Below are 23,449 nucleotides of genomic sequence, written 5' to 3' on the forward strand. Positions count from 1 at the left end.
CATGAGGTCGAAGGAATTGTCCGTAGAGCTCCGAGACAGGATTGTGTCGAGGCACAGATCTGGGGAAGGGTACCAAAATGGAGGAAGCTTGGAACCACCAAGACTCTACCTAGCGCTGGACGCCCTGCCAAACTGAGCAATCGGGGGAGAAGGACCTTGGTCAGGGAGGTGACCAAGAACCCGATGGTCACTCTGACAGAGCTCCAGAGTTCCTCTGTGGAGATGGGAGAACCTTCCAGGACAACCATCTCTGCAGCAGTCCACCAATCAGGCCTTTATGGTAGAGTGGCCAGACAGAAGCCACTCCTCAGTAAAAGGCACATGACAGCCCGCTTGGAGTTTGCCAAAAGGCACCTAAAGGACTCTCAGATCATGAGAAACAAGATTCTCTGGTCTGATGAAACCAAGATTGAACTCTTTGGCCTGAATGCCAAGCGTCATGTCTGGAGGAAACCTGGCACCATCCCTACGGTGAAGCATAATGGTGGCAGCATCATGCTGTGGGGATGTTCTTCAGCTGCAAGGACTGGGAGACTAGTTAGGACCGAGGGAAAGATCCTTGATGAAAACCTCCTTGAGTGCTCATGACTTCAGACTGGGGCGAAGGTTCACCTTCCAACAGGACAACAACCCTAAGCACACAGCCAAGACAACGCAGGAGTGGCTTCGGGACAAGTCTCTGAATGTCCTTGAGTGACCCAGCTAGAGCCCGAACTTGAACCCGATCGAACATCTCTGGAGAGACCTGAAAATAGCTGTGCAGCAACGCTCCCCATCCAACCTGACAGAGCTTGAGAGGATCTGCAGAGAAGAAGGGGAGAAACTCCCCAAATACAGGTGTGCCAAGCTTGTAGCGTCATACCCAGGAAGACTTGAGGCTGTAATCGCTGCCAAAGGTGCTTCTACAAAGTACTGAGTAAACAGTCTGAATACTTACGTAAATGTGATATTTCTGTTTTTTATTTTTAATAAATGTGCAAACATTTCTATAAACCTGTTTTTGCTTTGTCATTATGGGGTATTGTGTCTAGATTTAAATCCATTTTAGAATAAGGCTGTAACGTAACAATGTGGAAAAAGTGAAGGGGTCTGAATACTTTCCGAATGCACTGTATGTGAGGCATGGGATATTGGAATAACACAATATTGGTTCATAGCAGTTTCTGTATTCACAGGTTGTTAATATGTGACATTATCTGATTATTAACTCAAGATAAGGGTGGGTAATCCTGCTATTGCAGGAGTGAAGATTCACCTCTGTGATTTATGTTCTCTATAAATGCACACTGACCTCTGACAGCATGACATCCAGACACGTTTTACATTTTAGTCATTTAGCAGACACTCTTATCCAGAGCGACTTACAGTTAGTTAGTGCATACATTTTCATACTGGCCCCCCGTGGGAATCGAACCCACAACCCTGGCGTTGCAAACGCCATGCTCTACCAACTGCGCTACACAGGGTTAGGGGTCAACATATGTGTACTAAAGAGCCTCTGTGTCCCCATCCCAAATCTCACACACACACTACAATCATTCCCACTAAATACCTCTGAATTCACTTCTGTTGGCCTTGGTCCAACACTGCATCTATCCACTCCTCTCTTTTCTATAATAGGAACACACTGTTCTCTGGGAGCAGAGGGGTGTGAACATGCTAGTCTGTAGTAGCCGAGTATTTTCACTGATTTATGTCTCGGTTGAATTATGCATTTGTGTATTATGATTATGTCAATGTATGTGATGGGTTGCGTGTGCCTGGTATGAACTGGTCACATCCGTGTTATAACGTAGATGGGTTGACGAATGCTCTAAGGGAGCCCATTGGCTGAGCTGGGTTCGCTTGGCACCAGAGCGGCTCTCTGATTGGCCCAGAGACTTTGTGGCATCTCCTGCTGCTGGAAGTTTTTTTTTGGTTTTGTGAGGGCATAGTCTGTTGAGAAGCCATGTTTATGCTTGCTACTTCTGTGACAACCGCCACTCTTCTGATGTTTAAAGAGTCTTATTTAACCGGCCGGGAACTGTAGCCCTGGTCACACAAGTCCGCGATGAAAAAAGGAGAGAGATTTCGGAGGGCACAGGAAGCGCTGGCTACGACCTTCGCATAGGAGGATTCCAAACATCCGTGAATCAAAAGCAAGTGAAGTTTGCTAATGCTACTAGCCTGTTAATGCTAGCTAGTTAATTCAGACGGACATTGCGTGTGAATGCTGTGTGTGGACTGTCAACAACATCCCCCCTGCAATTACGTAATGTTGCTAGCTAACTAGGTGGCTAGCTATGGCTGGGCTTGGGATGTGACGGTGTGCCATGTCGCCGGCGAAATTGACTTTTGAGGACCGCAAGTGAGCTAACTAGCGCTAGCTGGGTAGCTAGTGGTGCAGGGTTTCGCTAGCAAAGGGTTATTTAGCATGCTGGTAATCAACGCGTCGTAATGGTTGTGGATCTGTTGTTAACTAGCTAGCTAACGTCTATCTGCTAACTTTACCTAGCTAGTTAGTCTGGTTGTTGGCTTCACATCAATCCAGATTTCTACTTTCACTTGTCAGCCATATTCTAGCCAATTATGGCGATATATAATCGGGCTAGTGGAGCGCTATCAATTCACTGTTCTTCGATCTTCAATTAGCTAGCTACAGTAGTTATCTAATAGCAGCTAACTAGCAAGCTTCTTAGCCAACCACCAGTAGCTTGCAGATAGCCAGTAGTGGCTAACACAACTACCTAGCTAGCTACTTTGGTTAACTTTATCTTAAATCTTCTCTAGTCCACCAGCAGCGGTTTATTCGCCCGCTAACTGCGGTCCCTTCCCCGGAGGCAAGCTGGCGGCCCTTCGGCTGGAGGCGGAGGAGAAGGAGCTGGGGGCCATGGCCTGGGTGCTGAAGATGGACGATGCCACCATCGAGTCAGGGCTGGTACACGACTTCGATGCCAGTCTGTCGGGCATCGGGCAGGAGCTGGGGGCTGGCGCATACAGTATGAGGTTAGAGAGACCATTTGGTATACAATATAGATATATCAGTGTGTCTGGATATGAGATGGAAGGTACAAACTGTTCCCACTCTGTCTCCTAAACCCTGGGATTTACCCAATACGGAGGAATTACATTTTGTGTGTGTGGTATCCCATCCCCTCTGTGTGGTATTGTGTCAGTGTGCGTGTTGGTCTTTGTTTTGGAGTGTGTTGGGATGGAGGGGGCCATCACAGCAGGTTGCCACGGAGGACAGAGGGCTTAAATACCTACCAGACACAAAGGGGGAGTGTGTGGGGAGTGGACAGAGGCAGCGGCAGAATGTAGGGAACATAAACCCCCTAAGCACAGGGAGGGAGTGGGGATAAGCTCTCCCCCACCACCTCTCTCTGGGTGGCTCAGTGGCATGTCTCGGAGTGATGACAACATGGTGGAACTGTGGGGTTGCTATGGCAGCAATGAGCTGGGATGCTCAGGGGAGTTTGTAACTGTACCAGTCAGATCATCCACTATGGAACAGTCAGGAAAAGACACACACACACACACCCCTTACTTCAGTGTCACCGCAACAGCCCTAAGTGTGCATGTGTGTTTTCCCCACAGATGTGTTTTTGTGAAGGAGGTTATGTTTCTGTGGGATAAGAGTTCCCAGGACTGTCAGCTGTCTTATCAGGATCCTCCCTGTGTGTGTGTGTGTCTCCCATGTTTAGAGAGCAGCTGTGGTGCTCAGTAGGAACAGAATGTCTCAGTTTGTCAGTGGAGCCGGCTCCTCGTGTGTCAGGAAGCAGATGCAGTTTCCTTGGCAGCAATGTGGAGTGGGGCAGCGGCTCTGCGACTGGCATGCCATGCAGGAGACATTGGGGTTGGGCTAGGGTGGGACAGGGAGAATACAGGACACTGTCTGCAACAGCTGTGTTAATGAGAGGGGTCTGTTCCAGAGTGTGAATTATTCCATGACATTCGGGGGTCTCTTTTTTTTTTAAATGTGGGACCTTGTTTGTGTGCACGTGCTTGTGCGTGCAATAGTTTTTTATGTGCCTAACAGTAAAGACATGTTGTTTTAACGGTTTTTAAAAATCCTACCTTTTACTTTGGCAAGAACACAGCCAGTCATTACGTTTTCATCGTATTGTCAAACAAACCACTTCAAAAAGTAGGCTACATGCGCATGTTCATCCACTGCAAAATAATTCCAGCATCCAAACTGCATGTGCGCCATTTGATTAATGGAATGAGACCTCTGTTACAAAACACCCAAAAGTGTAATGACATTTGCCGATTGTCATTGGGTCTACACTCTTGTAACCTTAATTAATTGGTGTCTTACTGACAATAGGGACCTTTTTTGTAGAAAGAAAAGTTGGGACACATGAAATCCCAACTTGTAGGTCAGTTGGTATAGCATAGTGCATGCAACGCCAGGGTTGTGGGTTCGATTTCCGCAGGGAACCAGTAAAAAAAGTATGAAAATATAAGCACTCAATATTGTAAGTTGCTCTGGATAAGAGCGTCTGCTAAATGACTAGAATATCAAATGAAATACGGGATCTTCCCGGGATGACAAGTGCACCCACATGGATTTTTGTTGTTGTTGTTTATAATAATATAATAATAATATGCCATTTAGCAGACGCTTTTATCCAAAGCGACTTACAGTCATGCGTGCATACATTTTTGTGTATGGGTGGTCCCGGGGATCGAACCCACTATCTTGGCTTTACAAGCGCCGTGCTCTACCAGCTATGACATGGCGGTGGAGTTGTTAGTTTAATTTGGAATAATCTTTTGTGCTTAAATTAGCTTTAGAGACACCTCAAAGTTTGACTTTTGTTGCATTTTGTTGCATTTTTTACTCATCTCTCATTCAGGGGGGCTTAGACCCCCCTGTAATTCGCACTATGGTCTGTTCCAATAGTTCAAAAATGTTTCCTTTCTCACTCCTCCTTTCTCTCCCTTCAATGCATATTGTCTTCCCCCTTTCACTGATCTGACATCACTGCTATAAATGGAAGCTATTCAAGCTATTTAGTGATAAATGTTCAGCTCTCCAATCTTGTCAGATTATTAGTTTTTACTCCAAGGTGTTCTACAGCTTGACTTGGCCATAGAGCATTATGTGAACTTTGAATTCAGACTGCCAACTCCCACCACCTTTTCAAAGTGAACTTAATTAACCTGAGCTGTTCCGGGGAGCATGCTCCACATTTCTTGGCATATAGGGGAGACTTTGGTTGCCTGGGCACACACACACTTCTGCCTAGCGCTAGGATCCATTGGGGTGAGCTGAGGACAGGCTGTCTGTCTGGAGCTGGTGCCAAGTGTGTGTGTGGAGGTTATGTCAGACTGGCTCGTGTGTTGTAGAACAGAAAAGTATTTTCCAGTGGGACAATTCCAACTGTTACTGTTTCAACAGGGCTACTTAGTCTTACTTACCCTTACTCTTCTCTCTCTCCTGCCATCTCTCTTTGTCTCTCCAGTGATGTGCTTGCCTTGCCCATCTTTAAACAGGAGGACTCCAGTCTTCCTTCAGACTGTGAGAGCAGCAGTCTCAACCCTCCCTTCCAGTACGTTCTCTGTGCTGCCACCTCCCCTGCTGTCAAACTACACGATGAGACACTCACCTACCTGAACCAAGGTGACTTACTCACACACTCCTGTCATGGGAAACCACCTTAACGATGCTGTACACAAACACACACTCACGCTGTAATGTTTAATAGCTCCCCACCAATAGCAAGAAGGGATGTTGTCTGTTTTCAAACAGTAGAGATACACAATCACTCAAACCTCATCTTAACCCCCTCTGTCTCTCCTTCTGTCTCTCAGGCCAGTCTTATGAGATCCGTATGCTGGACAACCGAAAGCTGGCAGAGTTACCAGAGATTAACAACAAGACTGTCAAGGTCAGAAATGTTAAGATTTCAGCCTTTCTGTTTGTGGGGTTTCTTTGTGGTTGTGTTATGATTGTTGCGGTCGTTTTTAGAGCATTGTGAGGGTGGTGTTTCATAACTGTGTGGTGTGTGTAGAGCATCGTTAGGGTGGTGTTCCATGACAGGAGACTCCAGTACACAGAGCACCAGCAGCTGGAGGGGTGGAAGTGGAATCGCCCTGGAGACCGTCTCCTAGATATCGGTAAGAACACTTAAGTGTGTGTTTGTTTTTCATTCTGTATCTGTATGTAATGCTAATTTGTAGTGTGTGTGTGTAGACATCCCTCTGTCAGTGGGTATCGTGGAGGCGAAGGCCAACCCCTCTCAGCTCAACGCTGCCGAATTCCTCTGGGACCTCAACAAGAGAGCCTCTGTGTTTGTACAGGTAACACACATCAATCCACACAAACACACACACACACACACACTTCCCTGTAGTCACATTGACTTTCCTCTTTGTCTCTATTCTTTCCATCTGTGTGTGTGTAGGTCCACTGCATCAGTACAGAGTTCACCCCTAGGAAGCATGGAGGGGAGAAGGGAGTTCCCTTCAGGATCCAGATCGACACTTTCAGACAGGGAGACAACGGAGAGTACACTGAACACCTCCACTCTGCCTCCTGCCAAATCAAAGTCTTCAAGGTACACACACATGTTCTCTGAACACAGTCAATCACACTTAAACACTTTGACATGCAGATGACATGGCTGCACCTGATTTAACATTCCGCGTTCCCTCTTTCTCTCTCTCGCTCTCTCTCCTCCCCCCAGCCAAAGGGGGCAGACAGGAAACAGAAGACTGACAGAGAGAAGATGGAGAAACGACCGTCTCAGGAAAAGGAGAAGTACCAGCCCTCCTACGACACAACCATACTATCAGAGGTTAGTCAGTCTGGGGGTTTGAATGGCATTTAATCAGGACTGGAAAACTAGAATACACTTAAACTGAGTTTGCATGTATTGAAAGTCCACTTACCGGTATCAGTAGTCAAGTTTTTTTAGTGGTCAGATTGTGAGTGTGAATGTTTATGTGAAACTCTGTGTGTGTGTAGATGAGGCTGGAGCCCATCATAGAGGAGGCAGGAGACTATGAGCTGAAGAAGTCCAGCAAGCGGACGCTGCCGGCTGACTGTGGGGACTCGCTGGCCAAGAGAGGCACTGTAAGCGTCCTATATATTATACAGTGCATTCGGAAAGTATTCAAATCCCTTCTCTTTTTCCACATTTTGTTACGTTACAGCCTTAGTCTAAAATTGATTAAAACATCAATATCCCATAATGACAAAGCGAAAACAGTTTTTTTTGTAATGTTTGCAAATGTATACCAAAATAAAATACTTAATGTAAATACTTATGTAAATGTGATATTTCAGTTATTAATTTTTAATAAATTTGCAAACATTTATATAAACCTGTTTTTGCTTTGTCATTATGGGGTATTGTGTGTAGATTGATGAGGGGGGAAAAACCATTTCATCCATTTTAGGATAAGGCTGTAATGTAACAAAATTTAGGATAAGGCTGTAATGTAATATCCTATTACAATGCCTTCAGAAAGTATTCATACTCCTTGACTTATTCCACATTTTGTTGTGTTACAGCCTGAATTGAAAATCTACACACAATATCCCAGAATGACAAAATGAAAACATGTTTTTAGAAATGTTTGCAAATGTATTGAAAAATAAATACAGAAATATCTCATTTACATAAGTATTCACCCCCGGGAGTCAATACATGTTAGAATCACCTTTGGCAGCGATTACAGCTGTGAGTCTTTCTGGGTACATTTCAAAGAGCTTTGCACACCTGCATTGTACAATATAATAGCATATTATTCTTTTATAAATTATTCAAGCTCTGTCAAGTTGGTTGTTGATCATTGCTAGACAGCCATTTTCAAGTCTTGCCATAGATTTTCAAGCCGATTTTAAGTCAAAACTGTAACTAGGCCACTCCGGAACGATCAACGTCGTCTTGGTAAGCAACTCCAGTGTATATTTGGCCTTGTTTTAGGTTATTGTCCTTCTGAAAGATGAATTAGTCTCCCAGTGTCTGTTGGAAAGCAGACTGAACCAGGTTTTTCTTTAGGATTCTGTCTGTGCTTAGCTCTATTGTTTCTTTTTATCCTAAAAATAACTCCTTGTTCCTTGCCGATGACAAGCATACCCATAACCTGATGCAGCCACCAAAATGCTTGAAAATATGAAGAGTGGTACTCAGTGATGTGTTGTGTTGGATTTGCCCCAAACAACATAACGCTTTGCATTCAGGACATTATGTTCATTTCTCTGCCACATTTTTAGCAGTTTTACTTGATGCATGCTTTGGAATATTTTATTCTGTACAGGCATCCTTCTTTTCACTCTGTCATTTAGGTTAGTATTGTGGAGTAACTACAGTGTTGTTGATCCATCCTCAGTTTTCTCTTATCATAGCCATTAAACTCTGTAACTGTTTTAAAGTCACCATTGGCCACATGGTGAAATCCCTGAGCAGTTTCCTTCCTCTCAACTGAGTTAGGAAGGACTCCTGTATCTTTGTAGTGATTGGGTGTATTGATACACCATCCAAAGTGTAATTAATAACGCCACCATTCTCAAAGTGATTTTCAATATCTATATACACTACCAATCAAAAGTTTGGACACGCCTACTTATTCAAGGGTTTTTCTTTATTTTTACTATTTTCTACATTGTAGAATAATAGTTAAGACATCAAAACTATGAAATAACACAAATGGAATCATGTAGTAACCAAAAACTCATTAACTTATCTCATTATATTGGTGGCGTGACTCAAATAATTATATACATACGTACGTTAAAGAACAATCACACTCTGTATTGACTATATTCACTATCCAGGCATGCTTCTGGAGTACAAAGTATCAATCATGTTCATTCTGTTTTACCCTTATCATTTCATAACACATTATAAAACATATCAATCAATACTTAAACATGGTTTAAACATGTCATGGCGTGACTCATTCTCAACCACATACATTTAAGCCTTCCCCAACAGCCATCCTCCCAGGACCTTGTGGTTATGGTTTTTCCTTGTGACTATGTGCATGTGGCTATGTGTGTCAGATCATAAGCACAAACAAGTGATAACACTAGTTCCATTGTTACTCCAATCAGCTACAACAAGACGTTTTATCTCCATCACATGTCATTGACATACCCAGACCAGCTGCAGGGAGTTAGAGGGAACCATCTATTACCAGAAGCACAGCATTTGCACTAAAGAAATGTCTCTGCTCTGTTTTAACCCTTTAATTGGTTCTTAATCCATAAGCATTTAAGGCATATAGGCATTTCATTCTACAACATGCATAATCAATATAATTGGTTTTTATGTTGTCCGCCCCTAAGTGAGATAGAGTAGTTAACCAAAAATGTCCCACATATCCCCCCTTTGGGACTTAAATAAGTCCCAACCAATAAAACAAAAGTTAACATAATGAGTGTAAGCATATGCATATACTTATTCTTAGCCTTGCCATCTGTGGTTACATTTTAGAAGAATAAATATTCAGACCAATGTATCTTCCTCATTGTCTGACCCATCACGATGAGGACGAGGAGCCCAATCAGGTACTGGGTACAAGTCCGGAAGGTTTCACTCTACGCTAACCTCCAATTGTTGCTGTTGAGCTTTGTAACCATGACAGGCCCATCCACCCCAAGGGACAACACCATACAGACACAGGATTCCCAAATGGGCAGTCCATTGGTCCTCCTTTAATATTGCAGGGCTTTCCATATTCATTAACATACTGTCCTGGAGCTTCCTGAATAGGGTGTATATCTTTGGGTGAATTATTAACAATTGTCTGTAGTCATTTGCTTTACTGTGGTTTGGATCAAGAGTGATTTTAACAAAGGCAGTACACAACAAAATACCATTCCCATTACTACAAGTGCTATGCCTATCATGATTGCTATTTTTGTAAACATTGCTCCCCACTTTCCCAAAGTTAAGTCCATCCAATCCCAAGTGTGAGCGTCATGCCCAGCATTGTCCTTAATTTCTTTATGTAGTCCTTTTGAGCTTAGTCATTGCTTCAGTGAATGAACCATCCGGAGCAGTATTATTGGGAATGAAGGTACAACGTTCATCCCCAAACATAACACAAACTCCACCTTTTTCTGCCAACAGCCAGTCTAATTCTGGAGCTGTCATTGGAATTAACTGTGTTTATCCCGAGAATCCTACAGTTTTGGCATATTTGCCAGACATGGGGAGGTGAGAGGCATAATTTGGACTTACACAAGTGTAAGTGGCTCCGGTATCGATCATCATGGGTGTGCCTCTGTTTTCTATTTGAACCTGCAGCATAGGTTCTTAATCAGCTCGCGTAGATAACACTGGAAACTGACCCTCCCCTGTAGGATTCTCTGGGCACCCCTAGTACCCCTGATTAGGCCCTGCCCATGGATTCACAGGACCTTGGAGTTGTTTCTGATTTTGTTGCCAGCCGCCAGTTTGTTTCCAATTACTTTGGTTTCTGTTCCCCTGTTGTTGCCAGGGGTTTGTGGGGCAGTTTCGTCTGGTATGCCCTGGCTGTTGGTATCCCCAGCAGATTCCCTTGTGGGCCCCGGTTTCCTCCTTTTTGATTGTTTTGCAGAGGTTTTTGTTGTCTATTGTTCCATTGCTGGGGTTGTTGTGCATACACATTCACTACTGGTGGTGTGGGTTGCACTTGAGCCTGTGGCGCGGGAATCAGATGTGGCCCTCCGGAGGAGACTGCAGCCACCATTCCTGTCTCAGTCATAGGTGCTGTTACTGGAGCCTGGATTTTCTTCTTCCCTCTGTTTTGTCAGCTCTTCCAGTTGGAGTTGAGTCAGCTTTCTCTGAATGTCTCTCCCCTGTTCTGTGAGTCTCTGTTCATCCTTTCTGTGTTTTTCTACTGCATGTATCACATGGTCACAGAATTCTTTGTGTGACTTTGAGGTTATTCCTACCACATCCTCCAGCCTGCTTTTCACTGGCTGGCGCATGGCCTCTATCACTGAGTTTCGGAAAATAGTTGTCATTAGTGGGTCCCCGTTCTGTTTCCAGTCTCCATCGTTTCATCTGTTCGTGTAGATAGGCAGCTGGATTCTCCGTTTCCCCCAGTGTCCACCCTTGTAGTGACTTGGGGTCTTGTGAGACTTCAAGGCGATGTGAGTCAAAGTCCATCCCGTCTCCTTGCGGGTCTGTCACTCCTCTCCTCAGGTCACTGTTCCCCAGTATATCCTCCATTTTTGCCTTTCCTACCACCCTTGCCAACTGTGCCTTCAGATCCCCCACAGCCAGCAGTTTCCCCATGGTTTGTTCCTCAAAGGTCCTTATCCATTTTCCTGCCCCATCATGCAAATCTGGCAGATGGGCAACCAATCCTTCCAGGTCCTGCGATCCCCATGGAACATAATGTGCCTGGGTACCTTTTATTAAAATGGGATATTGCCCCTCATATTTTTTAGGTTTTTTCCAGTGTTCTCCTAGTCCGCACTCTTTCCTCCCTTACTTCTTGGTCACAGGCCCCCCCCCCCATATTTCAGCCGCTGCTCCTTCTTCCTCCTCTTCTAGTTCCCTGTCAGTCTGTTGTCTAACCCAGCTCTGTTCTCTCTCCCTTTCTTCCTTTTCCCTCAATTTTCTCGTCATTTTGTATATTTCTCTTCCTATTAGTTCGTTTGTTGCTTCGATATTTGTCATATCTTCATCCGGAGATTCCCCGTCGTCTTCTTTTGTCATCTTCATTCTTCCCAAGGTCTCCCTTAGCTCTCCATAGCAGTCCAATCTGTTTGGCTTTGTTTCTGCCCTTTGTTTGATTCTTCCTGCTTCTTTCGGGTCCTTTTCTCTCCTTCGGGAATACTGCTCCGGACACCTGTGGATGTTGTTCACCGGTGTATGGCGGAGGTCCCGTGGACCAGTCCACTTTCTTTCTGTTTGTTTTCTCATCATCCTTTCTCAACATGTTTCTGGCTTCTTGTATGTTCTCAACCCAATTGAGATGGTTTGGGATGAGTCGGACCGCAGAGTGAAGGAAAAGCATATGTGGGAACTCTTTTAAGCATTCCAGGTGAAGCTGGTTGAGAGATTGCCAAGCTGTCATCAAGGCAAAGGGTGGCTATTTGAAGAATCTCAAATATATTTTGACTTGTTTAACACTTTTTTGGTTACTACATGATTCCATAGGTGTTATTTCATAGTTTTGATGTCTTCACTATTATTCTACAATGTAGAAAATAGTAAAAATAAAGAAAAACCATTTGAATGAGTAGGTGTGTCAACTTTTGACTGGTACTGTATATATTTTTTTAACCCATCTACCAAACGGTGCCTTTCTTAGCAAGGCATTGGACAACCTCTCTGATCTTTGTGGTTGAATCTGTGTTTGAAATTCGCTGCTCGACTGGGGGACCTTACATTTATCTGTATGTGTGAGGTACAGAGATGAGGTTGTCATTAAAAAATAATGTTAAACACTATTGCACACATATTATGTGACTTGTTAAGCAAATGTTTAATCCTGAACTAATTTAGGCTTGCCATAACAAAGGAGTTTAATACTTATTGACTCAAGACATTTCAGCTTTTCATTTGTAATTAATTTCTAAAAACATAATTCCGCTTTGACATTATGGGGTATTGTGTGTAGGCCAGTGACACAATCTCAATTAAATTAATTTTAAATTCAGGCTGTAACATAACAAAATGTGGGTTACGTCAAGGGGTGTGAATACTTTCTGAAGGCACTATATATTATATAAACATCCTCTATCGTCCTGTCAAGGAAGTTAATATAATATGTGGAGTTGTTTGATGCTTGGTAGTTGGTGACGGTAATGCTTAGTAGTGTAATCACATCTCTCTCCTCTCTGGTCAGTGTTCTCCGTGGCCTGATGCCTACATCAGCTCTCCCCAGACAGCTGGCCCCTCCTTCTCCTCCACACCTCTCTCCACATACACTGCCTCCTCTGTACCTGACAGGTAGGCCTGTGTGCGTGTGTGAGAGATTGAGAAAAGTCTGTGGACGTAGTGAGAGATTGCTGACTATGACTGTTGTATTCCAGTGGCCCCTCGTCACCCAATCACCAGACAGACCCTGTCAGCCAAGTTGTCACAGAGGTTAGTATACACCACACACATGGACGTGTCTCAAATCCAGTTTAGGTTGTTGAAATTCATTGTTACCCCCCCCCCCCCCCCCCCACCCCACCCCAACACACATTATTCTCTTTCTCTATCTCCCCCTCTAAAGCAGCTCAGTCCTACAGCTACCATCAAGGAGGCTCAGAAGTGGCTTGTCAAGAACCGCTTCAACACATACGCACGACTCTTCTCCCACTTCTCAGGTACACACACACACACACACACACACACACACACACCACTCTTTGCATTGTGTAGATTATTGTGTAGGAGTTATTAAAGTGAACCTGTTGTAATGTGTAGGTTGTGACTTAATGAAGTTGACCCGGGAAGACCTGGTTCAGATCTGTGGAGCTGCTGATGGAATCAGACTCTTCTACACACTCAGATCCAGGTGAGGGTGTGTGAGAGAGTGGGGGGGGGGGGGGTTAGAGTGGTCTGTGTGTGTGTGTGTGTTTGAGAGAGCAAGAGGAGGATGTGTCAGAGAGAGAGGTGTGTGTGTGTGTGAGCGAGAGGGGGGTGTGTGTGTGAGAGAGGGGTGTGTGTGAGAGAAATCTAAGAAATAAATCTATCCAACCAAAAACATAGAGACCTAGAAAACCTGAGCCTATGCCTTCACTATGATGAATCACTAAAACAATACAGAAATACACTACGGAAAAAGAAGGAACAGCACGTCAGAAATCAGCTCAATTTGATTGAAGTTCATAGAATCTAGCCACTTCTGGGAAAATTGGAACACATGAAACAAACACGAAGAGTTATCAATCCAAAACGGAGATGTATGGATAAACCACTTCTCCAATCGTTTTGGCTCTGTAACAAAGAACAATCAGCAAAAACATATACATGATCAAATACAAATCTTAGAATTAACTATTAAAGACTACCAGAACCCACTGGATTCTCCAATTACATTGAATGAACTACAGGACAAAATACAAACCCTCCAAACCCCAAAAGGCCTGTGGTATTGATTGTATCCTAAATGAAATGATAAAATATACAGACCACAAAATCTAATTGGCTATACTTAAACTGTTTAACATCATCCTCAGCTCTGGCATCTTCCCCAATATTTGGAACCAAGGACTGATCACCCCAATCCACAAAAGTGGAGACAAATTTGACAACATTAACTACGATGGGATATGCGTCAACAGCAACCTTGGGAAAATTCTCTGCATTATCATTAACAGCAGACTCATACATTTCCTCAGTGAAAACAATGTACTGAGCAAATGTCAAATTGTCTTTTTACCAAATTACCGTACGACAGACCACGTATTCACCCTGCACACTGTAATTGACAAACAAACCAAAACAAAGGGAACGTCTTCTCATGCTTTGTTGATTTCAAAAAAGCGTTTGACTCAATTTGGCATGAGGGTCTGCTATACAAATTGATGGAAAGTGGTGTTGGGGGGAAAAACATACGACGTTATAAAATCCATGTACACAAATAACAAGTGTGCGGTTAAAATTGGCAAAAAAAACACACATTTCTTTCCAAAGTTCCGTGGGGTGAGACAGGGATGCAGCTTGTGCCCCACCCTCTTCAACATATATATCAACGAATTGGCAAGGGCACTAGAACAGTCTGCAGCACCCGGCCTCACCCTACTAGAATCTGAAGTCAAATGTAGGGCCTACAGCAGCACCTACATCTTCTGCACAGATTCTGACAGAGCTGGGCCGTGACAGTAAATCTCAGTAAGACAAAAATAATGGTTTTCCAAAAAAGGTCCAGTTGCCAGGACCACAAATAGAAATTCCATCTAGACACTGTTGCCCTAGAGCACAGAAACAACTATACGTACCTCAGCCTAAACATCATAACCACTGGTAACTTCCACAAGGCTGTGAGAGATCTGAGAGACAAGGCAAGAAGGGCATTCTACGCCATCAAAAGGAACATAAAATTCGACATACCAATTAGGATCTTGCAAAAAATACTTGAATCAGCTATATAACCCATTGCCCTTTATGGTTGTGAGGTATTGGGTCTGCTCACCAACCAAGAATTCACAAAATGGGACAAACACCAAATTCTGCAAAAATATCCTCAGTGTAAAACACCAAATAATGCATGCAGAGCAGAATTAGGCCGATACCCACTAATTATCAAAATCCAGAAAAGAGCCGTTACATTCTCCAACCACCTAAAAGTAAGAGATTCCCAAACCTTCCATAACAAAGCCATCACCTACAGAGAGTTGAATCTGTAAAAGAGCCCCCTAAGCAAGCTGATCCTGGGGCTCTGTTCACAAACAGAGCCCCAGGACCAACACAATTAGACCCAACTAAATCATGAGAAAACAAAAAGATAATTACTTGACACATTGGAAAGAATAAACAAAAAAACGGAGCAAACTAGAATGCTATTTGGCCCTAAACAGAGAGTACACAGTGGCAGAATACCTGCCCAAAATTAAGGAAAGCTTTGACTATGTACAGACTCAGTGAGCATAGCCTTGCTATTGAGAGAGGCCGCTGTAGGCAGACCTGGCTCTTAAGAGAAGACAGGCTATGTGCACACTGCCCACAAGATGAGGTGGAAACTGAGCTGCACTTCCTAACCTCCTGCCAGATGTACATTGAGGGGGAAAAAGTATTTGATCCCCTGCTGATTTTGTACGTTTGCCCACTGACAAAGAAATGATCAGTCTATAATTTTAATGGTAGGTTTATTTGAACAGTGAGAGACAGAATAACAACAACAAAATCCAGAAAAACGCATGTCAAAAATTGTATGAATTGATTAGCATTTTAATGAGGGAAATAAGTATTTGACCCCCTCTCAATCAGAGATTTCTGGCTCCCAGGTGTCTTTTATACAGGTAACGAGCTGAGATTAGGAGCACACTCTTAAAGGGAGTGCTCCTAATCTCAGCTTGTTACCTGTATAAAAGACACCTGTCCACAGAAGCAATCAATCAATCAGATTCCAAACTCTCCACCATGGCCAAGACCAAAGAGCTCTCCAAGGATGTCAGGGACAAGATTGTAGACCTACACAAGGCTGGAATGGGCTACAAGACCATCGCCAAGCAGCTTGGTGAAAAGGTGACAACAGTTGGTACGATTATTCGCAAATGGAAGAAACACAAAAGAACTGTCAATCTCCCTCAGCCTGGGGCTCCATGCAAGATCTCACCTCGTGGAGTTGCAATGATCAGGTCCTTCGTAGCTCAATTGGTAGAGCATGGCGCTTGTAACGCCAGGGTAGTGGGTTCGATCCCCGGGGCCACCCATACTTAAAAATGTATGCACGCATGACTAAGTCGCTTTGGATAAAAGCGTCTGCTAAGTGGCATATATATATATATATATATTATATTATATCATGAGAACAGTGAGGAATCAACCCAGAACTACACGATCTCAAGGCAGCTGGGACCATAGTCACCAAGAAAACAATTGGTAACACACTACGCCGTGAAGGACTGAAATCCTGCAGCGCCCGCAAGGTCCCCCTGCTCAAGAAAGCACATATACAGGCCCGTCTGAAGTTTGCCAATGAACATCTGAATGATTCAGAGGAGAACTGGGTGAAAGTGTTGTGGTCAGATGAGACCAAAATCGAGCTCTTTGGCATCAACTCAACTCGCCGTGTTTGGAGGAGGAGGAATGCTGCCTATGACCCCAAGAACACCATCCCCACCGTCAAACATGGAGGTGGAAACATTATGCTTTGGGGATGTTTTTCTGCTAAGGGGACAGGACAACTTCACTGCATCAAAGGGACGATGGACGGGGCCATGTACCGTCAAATCTTGGGTGAGAACCTCCTTCCCTCAGCCAGGGCATTGAAAATGGGTCGTGGATGGGTATTCCAGCATGACAATGACCCAAAACACACGGCCAAGGCAACAAAGGAGTGGCTCAAGAAGAAGCATATTAAGGTCCTGGAGCGGCCTAGCCAGTCTCCAGACCTTAATCCCATAGAAAATCTGTGGAGGGAGCTGAAGGTTTGAGTTTCCAAACGTCAGCCTCGAAACCTTAATGACTTGGAGAAGATCTGCAAAGAGGAGTGGGACAAAATCCCTCCTGAGATGTGTGCAAACCTGGTGGCCAACTACAAGAAACGTCTGACCTCTGTGATTGCCAACAAGGGTTTTGCCACCAAGTACTAAGTCATGTTTTGCTGAGGGGTCAAATACTTATTTCCCTCATTAAAATGCAAATCAATTTATAAATTTTTTGACAGGGAGAGGGAGGGGGTGAGGGGGAGGGGTGAGGGGGAGGGGTGAGAGGGAGGGGGTGAGAGATGGGTTGGGGGACGGGGTGGTGTGTGAGAGGGGCGCAATGAACTATGATCATTGTAGTTAATTATCACCTTTTCTGTGCTAATCTATGTAGAACATTGGCCTGTTGGAACTACAACTCCCTACTACATTGCACAGCTCGGGCATGATCTGATTTATCTCTAGAGAAACTGCAGCGCAATGTGCTCACAGAAAAAACCCCGAACTAAATGGAATTCAAATAATTGAATGGACATCGGTTAATTAGTTGTTTAAAAACCAAAAATAACCAACATTTTGGTTAATTGCTTATATTTGAATTGTGTACTCCTCTAAGAAAACCAATGCTCCAAATCCGTTAAAAAGCTATTGCAGTTTTTACCCTTGTAGGATGGCCAAAATTAGGGTGACTAAAACAATGGAGGCAGATATTATAGTTTTTTTAATACAGGAAAATAGCATTGCGTCAGCTAAACTGGATGCTGTGCGAGAATTATGAAAACTCGAACTGAGGTCAAATCATTTACATTTAAGTCATTTAGCAGACGCTCTTATCCAGAGCGACTTACAAATTGGTGCATTCAACTTAGGATAGTCAGTGGGACAACCACTTTTTTTTATTTTTTTTATGGGGGGACTCGAATCCGCAGGACATAAAACAATATAGCGTAGTATTTTCATATTTTAGTATACGCTTTTCATATTAATGCGAAATTCCTGTTATTTTTCAAAGATTTCTCACAAAAACAAACTCTGAAATGTCAACGGAGCACTCAGCAAGTATTCAGACCCCTTGACTTTTTCCACATTTTGTTACGTTACAGCCTTTTTCTAAAATTGATTAAATAGTTTCCCCCCCCCCCCCCCCCCCCCCCCCCATCAATCTACACACAATACCCCATAATGACGAAGCAAAAACAGGTTTAGACATTTTTGCTAATTTCTTAAAAATTAAAAACTGAAATATCACATTTACATAAGTATTCAGACCCTTTACTCAGCACTTTGTTGAAGCACCTTTTGGCAGTGATTACAGCCTTGAGTCTTCTTGGGTATGACGCTACAAGCTTGGCACACCTATATTTGGGGAGTTTTTCCCCGTTCTTCTCTGCAGATCCTCTCAAGCTCTGTCAGGTTGGATGGGGAGTGTCGCTGCACAGTTATTTTCAGGTCTCTCCAGAGATGTTTGATCGGGTTCAAGTCCGGGCTCTGGCTGGGCCACTCAAGGACATTCAGAGACTGTCTTGAAGCCACTCCTGCGTTGTCTTAGCTGTGTGCTTAGGGTCGTTGTCCTGTTGGAAGGTGAACCTCCGCCCCAGTCTGAGGTCCTGAGCGCTCTGGAGCAGGTTTTCATCAAGGATCTCTCTGTACTTTACTCCCCACAGCATGATGCCACCACCATGCTTCACCGTAGGGATGGTGCCAGGTTTCCTCCAGACGTGACAATTGTCATTCAGGCCAAAGAGTTCAATCTTGGTTTCATCAGACCAGAGAATCTGGTTTCTCATGGTCTGAGAGTCCTTTAGTTGCCTTTTGGCAAACTCCAAGTGGGCTGTCATGTGCCTTTTACTGAGGAGTGGCTTCCATCTGGCCACTCCACCATAAAGGCCTGATTGGTGGAGTGCTGCAGGGATGGTTGTCCTTCTGGAAGGTTCTCCCATCTCCACAGAGGAACTCTGGAGCTCTGTCAGAGTGGCCATAGGGTTCTTGGTCACCTCCCTGACCAAGGCCCTTCTCCCCCGATTGCTCAGTTTGGCCGGGCGGCCAGCTCTAGGAAGAGTCTTGGTGGTTCTAAACTTCTTCCATGTAAGAATAATGGAGGCCACTGTGTTCTTGGGGATCTTCAATGCTGCAGACATTTTTTGGTACCCTTCCCCAGATCTGTGCCTCGACACAATCCTGTCTCTGAGCTCTATGGACAATTCCTTTGACCTCATGGCTTGGTTTTTGCTCTGACATGCACTGTCAACTGTGGGACCTTATATAGACAGATGTGTGCTTCCAAATCATGTCCAATCAATTGAATTAACCACAGGTGGACTCCAATCAAGTTGTAGAAACATCTCAAGGATGATCAATGGAAACAGGATGCACCTGAGCTCAATTTCGAGTCTCATAGCAAAGGGTCTGAATACTTATGTAAATAAGGAGTTTCTGTTTTTTATTTTTTATACAGTTGCACAATTTAAAAAAAAAAAAATGTTTTCGCTTTGTCATGTATGGGGTATTGTGTGTAGATTGATGAGGGGTCAGAATACTTTCCGAATGCACTGTATACCAAGGTTTTTACTGTCAAAGCATTTTACATTTACATGCTAATTTAGCATTTTTTGCGACCCACAGAAAAAACTTTGAAGACGACGACCACAAAATGTAAAATCCTCAAAAGTTGTTCGAGAAACCTGCACCATTATGTCAAAAGAGCTCGGTGCTTATTATCGGATGTATTAGGTTACGAAATCCGACTTTTTGCATATAACTTCAATGACACGTTAGAAGAAGACTCCACTGAACGATTCAGAACATGAATAATCATATTTGTCTTGGTAAAATGTATTTTAAAAATGTATAAGTGAAATTATCACCAAAGTGCGTTTTCACCCACTCTGGGCAGAGTGTTTGATACCTGGACAGAGTGGGTGAACACCCTAGAGAGGTTGTTAGACAGGATATGTGAATGTGTGCATCTCCGATTATGTTCCTGTTTATCTGTGTTTAATGTGTGTGTGTGTGTGTGTGTGTATAACGTGTAAGTATTCTTGCAGGTCGGTGCGTCCCAGGTTGACAATCTATGTGTGTCAGGAGTGTGATGTGGAGAGCCCCTTGCTGGAGAGACGCTGCGACAGTGAGAACGGAGAGCACAGTGACTCGCCTAACTTATATGGTACGGTTGTCTCACAGGCGGCCGGTGGCACCTTAATTGGGGTGGACCAGCTCATAGTAATGGCTGGAATGGAATAAATGGGATGGTATCGAACGCATCAAGCACATGGTTTCCATTTGTTTGCTACCATTCCATTCACTCCATTCCAGACTTTATTATAAGCCATCCTCCCCTCAGCAGCCTCCTGTGGTTTCTTTGTCGTTTTGATCTCATGGATGGTCAGTCAGCTATTTACCAACACTGGCGGGGTGACTGCTTTCTTATTGTTTGAACTACAGAGTGCCCCTTTAAAGAGAGAGAATATAATTCCTCAGAAAAAGGGGAAAGCATATGTATAACCAGAAATGTTGCTGGCTTAAAAGTGGAAAAAATAAATGAACTAAAGCTGAAATAAATATTCCTGTTCATGTGTGCTTTCCCCTTTTTCATAAAGAATTATGATAGTAGTTTGGCATTATACGACCACAATTGTTTCCTAGTGGATAAAGCAACCTTTTCTGGGAGGACTCATTTGGAATATACTGTATACTCATCTGTGTGTCTCCATTATAGAAGCATCAGCGTGTGTGTCTGTTTTAATGTGGGTGTGTGTGTTTTAATGGGGTTGTGTGTGTCTGCAGTGTACCATGCTCTATACCTGGAGGAGCTGACGGCGGCTGAGTTGATCAGGAAGATGGCGTGTGTGTGTAGCGTTCCACTGGGACAGATCAACCAGGTCTACCGACAAGGACCCACAGGAATACACATACTGCTGAGTGACCAGGTACACACACACACACACTGCTGAGAAAACAGGTACACACACACACATACCTACACCTATACATCCTGTGTGAATGTTATCTTTGACCAGGAAGAGCTGATGTTCTCTGTCCATCAGTGATCTGTCGATCGGGTGTTTGCATTACATTTACATACTGCCTCTCTGTTACACAATGCTGTGTCCCACCCTAACCCGTCCCCCTTCAGCTCACTCAGGAAGTGTGCCATTCAAATCACTCCCCCAAACAGACTGCGCATCACAGCTATTGGAGTTATCTACCCGTTTTAATTCTTTATCACATGACTGATTACATTGTGTTTTAGTTATAAAATATTTTTATTTTTTTGTACATTATTTTTATTAAAGATTTATGAACAGTAACAGCCCTTGTTTTAATGAGTATTTAATGATGAAGTTATTTAATGTTGTTCCCCAGGTGGTTTACAACTTACCTGACGAGAGCTGCTTTCTCATTGGCACACTCAAAGGTATGTTGATAGTCTGACTGTGTGTCTGGCCCGAGACATTTCTGGTCTAACTTTCCTTTTCTAGTTATTTATGTTTTCTTTGTTTGGCCTCCATGCTAACACTACCTCTTTCCCTTTCTTTTTCTTTCTCTATCTCTCTAGATGAAACGGGGGAGGGGCTCCACCTGGTTTTGAAGTAGCGATGGAGGATGTGAGTGTGATGACATCACTCAACACTCCTCCCTCCGTGACAAGCAGAGCAGCCTCCCTCCCTCACACTCTCTCCTATCGTTCAGATTGCTATGTGTAAGGCAGACGGACCTAGGGACTGAACTGAAGCCATGTTAATGTTAGAATCTGACGCGGGTGTGACCACTGTTTCATATTGAAAACACTATTACTGAGGGGGAGAGACTGGTGAGGAGAGGGGATAGAGAGGGAGGCTTGTAGCGTGTTTTTTTCTCTCCATTTCTTTGTTTTATAAGTGGGGGAGGGTTAGGCTGACCCCCCCTCCCCCCCCCCCCCCCCCCCCCCCCACAGAGAGGCTCATAGAGGCAGTGCTATAGGCTTCAGCCAGGGCTAGGCCAGGGCCATTAGTCAGTCAGTGCTGTGATGCTGTAACTCCATGTGACTTGAACATACAGATTGATGGACAGACAGACGGAACCCAGACACTTGCGTCGCATTTCCATTGCTCCAGAGTCCAATGCTCCAGAGTCCAATGCTCCAGAGTCTTGCGTCTCATTCGCTTTGAATGAGACTCGACCACTTCCACGGAAGCAGAGCTGGCAACTAACAAACTCAAACAGAACAAACTGTCTAGAAAACGTGTCAAACTCATTCCAAGGAGGGCCGAGTGTCTGCGGGTTTTTGCTCCACCCTTGTAACTTATTGATGAGTTAAGGTCACTAATTAGTAAGGAACTCCCCTCACCTGGTTGTCTAGGTCTTAATTGAAAGGAAAAACCAAAAATCCGCAGACACTCGGCCCTCCGAGGAATGAGTTTGACACCCCTGATCTAGAACACAACAGTCTCTGTGTGGTTGTGTAGAACCCAATAGTCTAGATCTGAACGTTCTAGATCTGTTCCCAGATATTCTAGAACTAGTGAGGATGGGGGTCATCTTAGCCAATCAAGTAATGATTTTGTGGACTGTTAGGGGTGTTAGACACTGGCTAACAGAATGCTAACAGGGCCTGTTCTTCTGGTTCATGAATCATATGAACCAGGTCTGATACCATAATATACAGACTGCTCTCATAGACTAGACATAACATAGTAAATGTAAATCCGGGACACTCAAATTAGTATGATACTTTTGGTCATGTAGTGTATGTGGACACCTGCTCGTCGAACATCTCATTCCAAAGCCATTAATATGGAGTTGGTCCCCCCTTTGTTGCTGTAACAGCCTCCTCTCTTCTGGGAAGGTTTTCCACTAGATGTTGGAATATTGCTGTGGGGACTTGCTTCCATTCAGCCACAAGCATTACTGAGGTCAGGGCACTGATGTTGGGCGATTGGGCCTGGCTCGCAGTCTGCGTTCCAATTTATCCCAAAGGTGTTTGATGTGGTTGAGGTCAGGGCTCTGTGCAGGCCAGTCAAGTTCTTCCACACCGATCTCGACAAACCATTTCTGTATGGATCTCGCTTTGTGCACAGGGGCATTGTCCTGCTGAAACAGGAAAGAGCCTTCATCACTCCAGAGAACGCATTTCCATTGCTCCAGAGTCCAATGGCGGCGAGCTTTACACCACTCCAGCTGATGCTTGCATTGTGCATGGTGATCATAGGCTTGGGTACGGCTGCTCGGCCATTCTACTACCCATTTCATTAAGCTCCCGACGAACAGTTCTTGTGCTGATGTTGCTTCCAGAGGCAGGAACTCAGTAGTGAGTGTTGCAACCGAGGACAGACCATTTTTACGCGCTTCAGCACTTGGTGGTCCTGTTCTGTGAGCTTGTGTGGCCTACCTCTTCGTGGCTGAGCCGTTGTTGCTCCTAGACGTTTCCACTTAAACAGCACTTACAGTTGACCG

General features: G+C 44.1%; 1 protein-coding gene across 4 annotated transcripts; it reads left to right on the forward strand.

Moving 5' to 3' along the window:
* The first annotated feature begins 1,951 nt into the window (after positions 1 to 1,951).
* Positions 1,952 to 21,894, forward strand: ubp1 (upstream binding protein 1). Of its 4 annotated transcripts, none has more exons than XM_084154696.1 (17): positions 1,952 to 2,138; positions 2,770 to 2,985; positions 5,451 to 5,608; positions 5,800 to 5,876; positions 6,000 to 6,105; positions 6,182 to 6,288; positions 6,393 to 6,545; positions 6,675 to 6,785; positions 6,956 to 7,063; positions 12,784 to 12,887; positions 12,971 to 13,025; positions 13,159 to 13,252; positions 13,353 to 13,443; positions 20,062 to 20,180; positions 20,801 to 20,943; positions 21,380 to 21,431; positions 21,573 to 21,894. In XM_084154696.1, exons 2-17 carry the CDS (start codon positions 2,870 to 2,872, stop codon positions 21,608 to 21,610), a joined length of 1,632 nt encoding a protein of 543 aa, XP_084010822.1. In that variant the 5' UTR covers positions 1,952 to 2,138; positions 2,770 to 2,869; the 3' UTR covers positions 21,611 to 21,894. The 4 variants fall into 4 exon arrangements, with proteins under 4 accessions (XP_084010822.1, XP_084010823.1, XP_084010820.1 ...); XM_084154694.1 differs by lacking the exon at positions 1,952 to 2,138 and adding an exon at positions 2,209 to 2,347; XM_084154695.1 differs by lacking the exon at positions 1,952 to 2,138 and adding an exon at positions 2,209 to 2,347 and having other exon boundaries at positions 13,162 to 13,252.
* Positions 21,895 to 23,449: the final 1,555 nt, after the last annotated feature.

This window comes from Coregonus lavaretus, assembly GCF_964263955.1.
Source record: "Coregonus lavaretus genome assembly, chromosome: 3".
In the NCBI taxonomy this organism is placed as follows: domain Eukaryota; kingdom Metazoa; phylum Chordata; class Actinopteri; order Salmoniformes; family Salmonidae; genus Coregonus; species Coregonus lavaretus.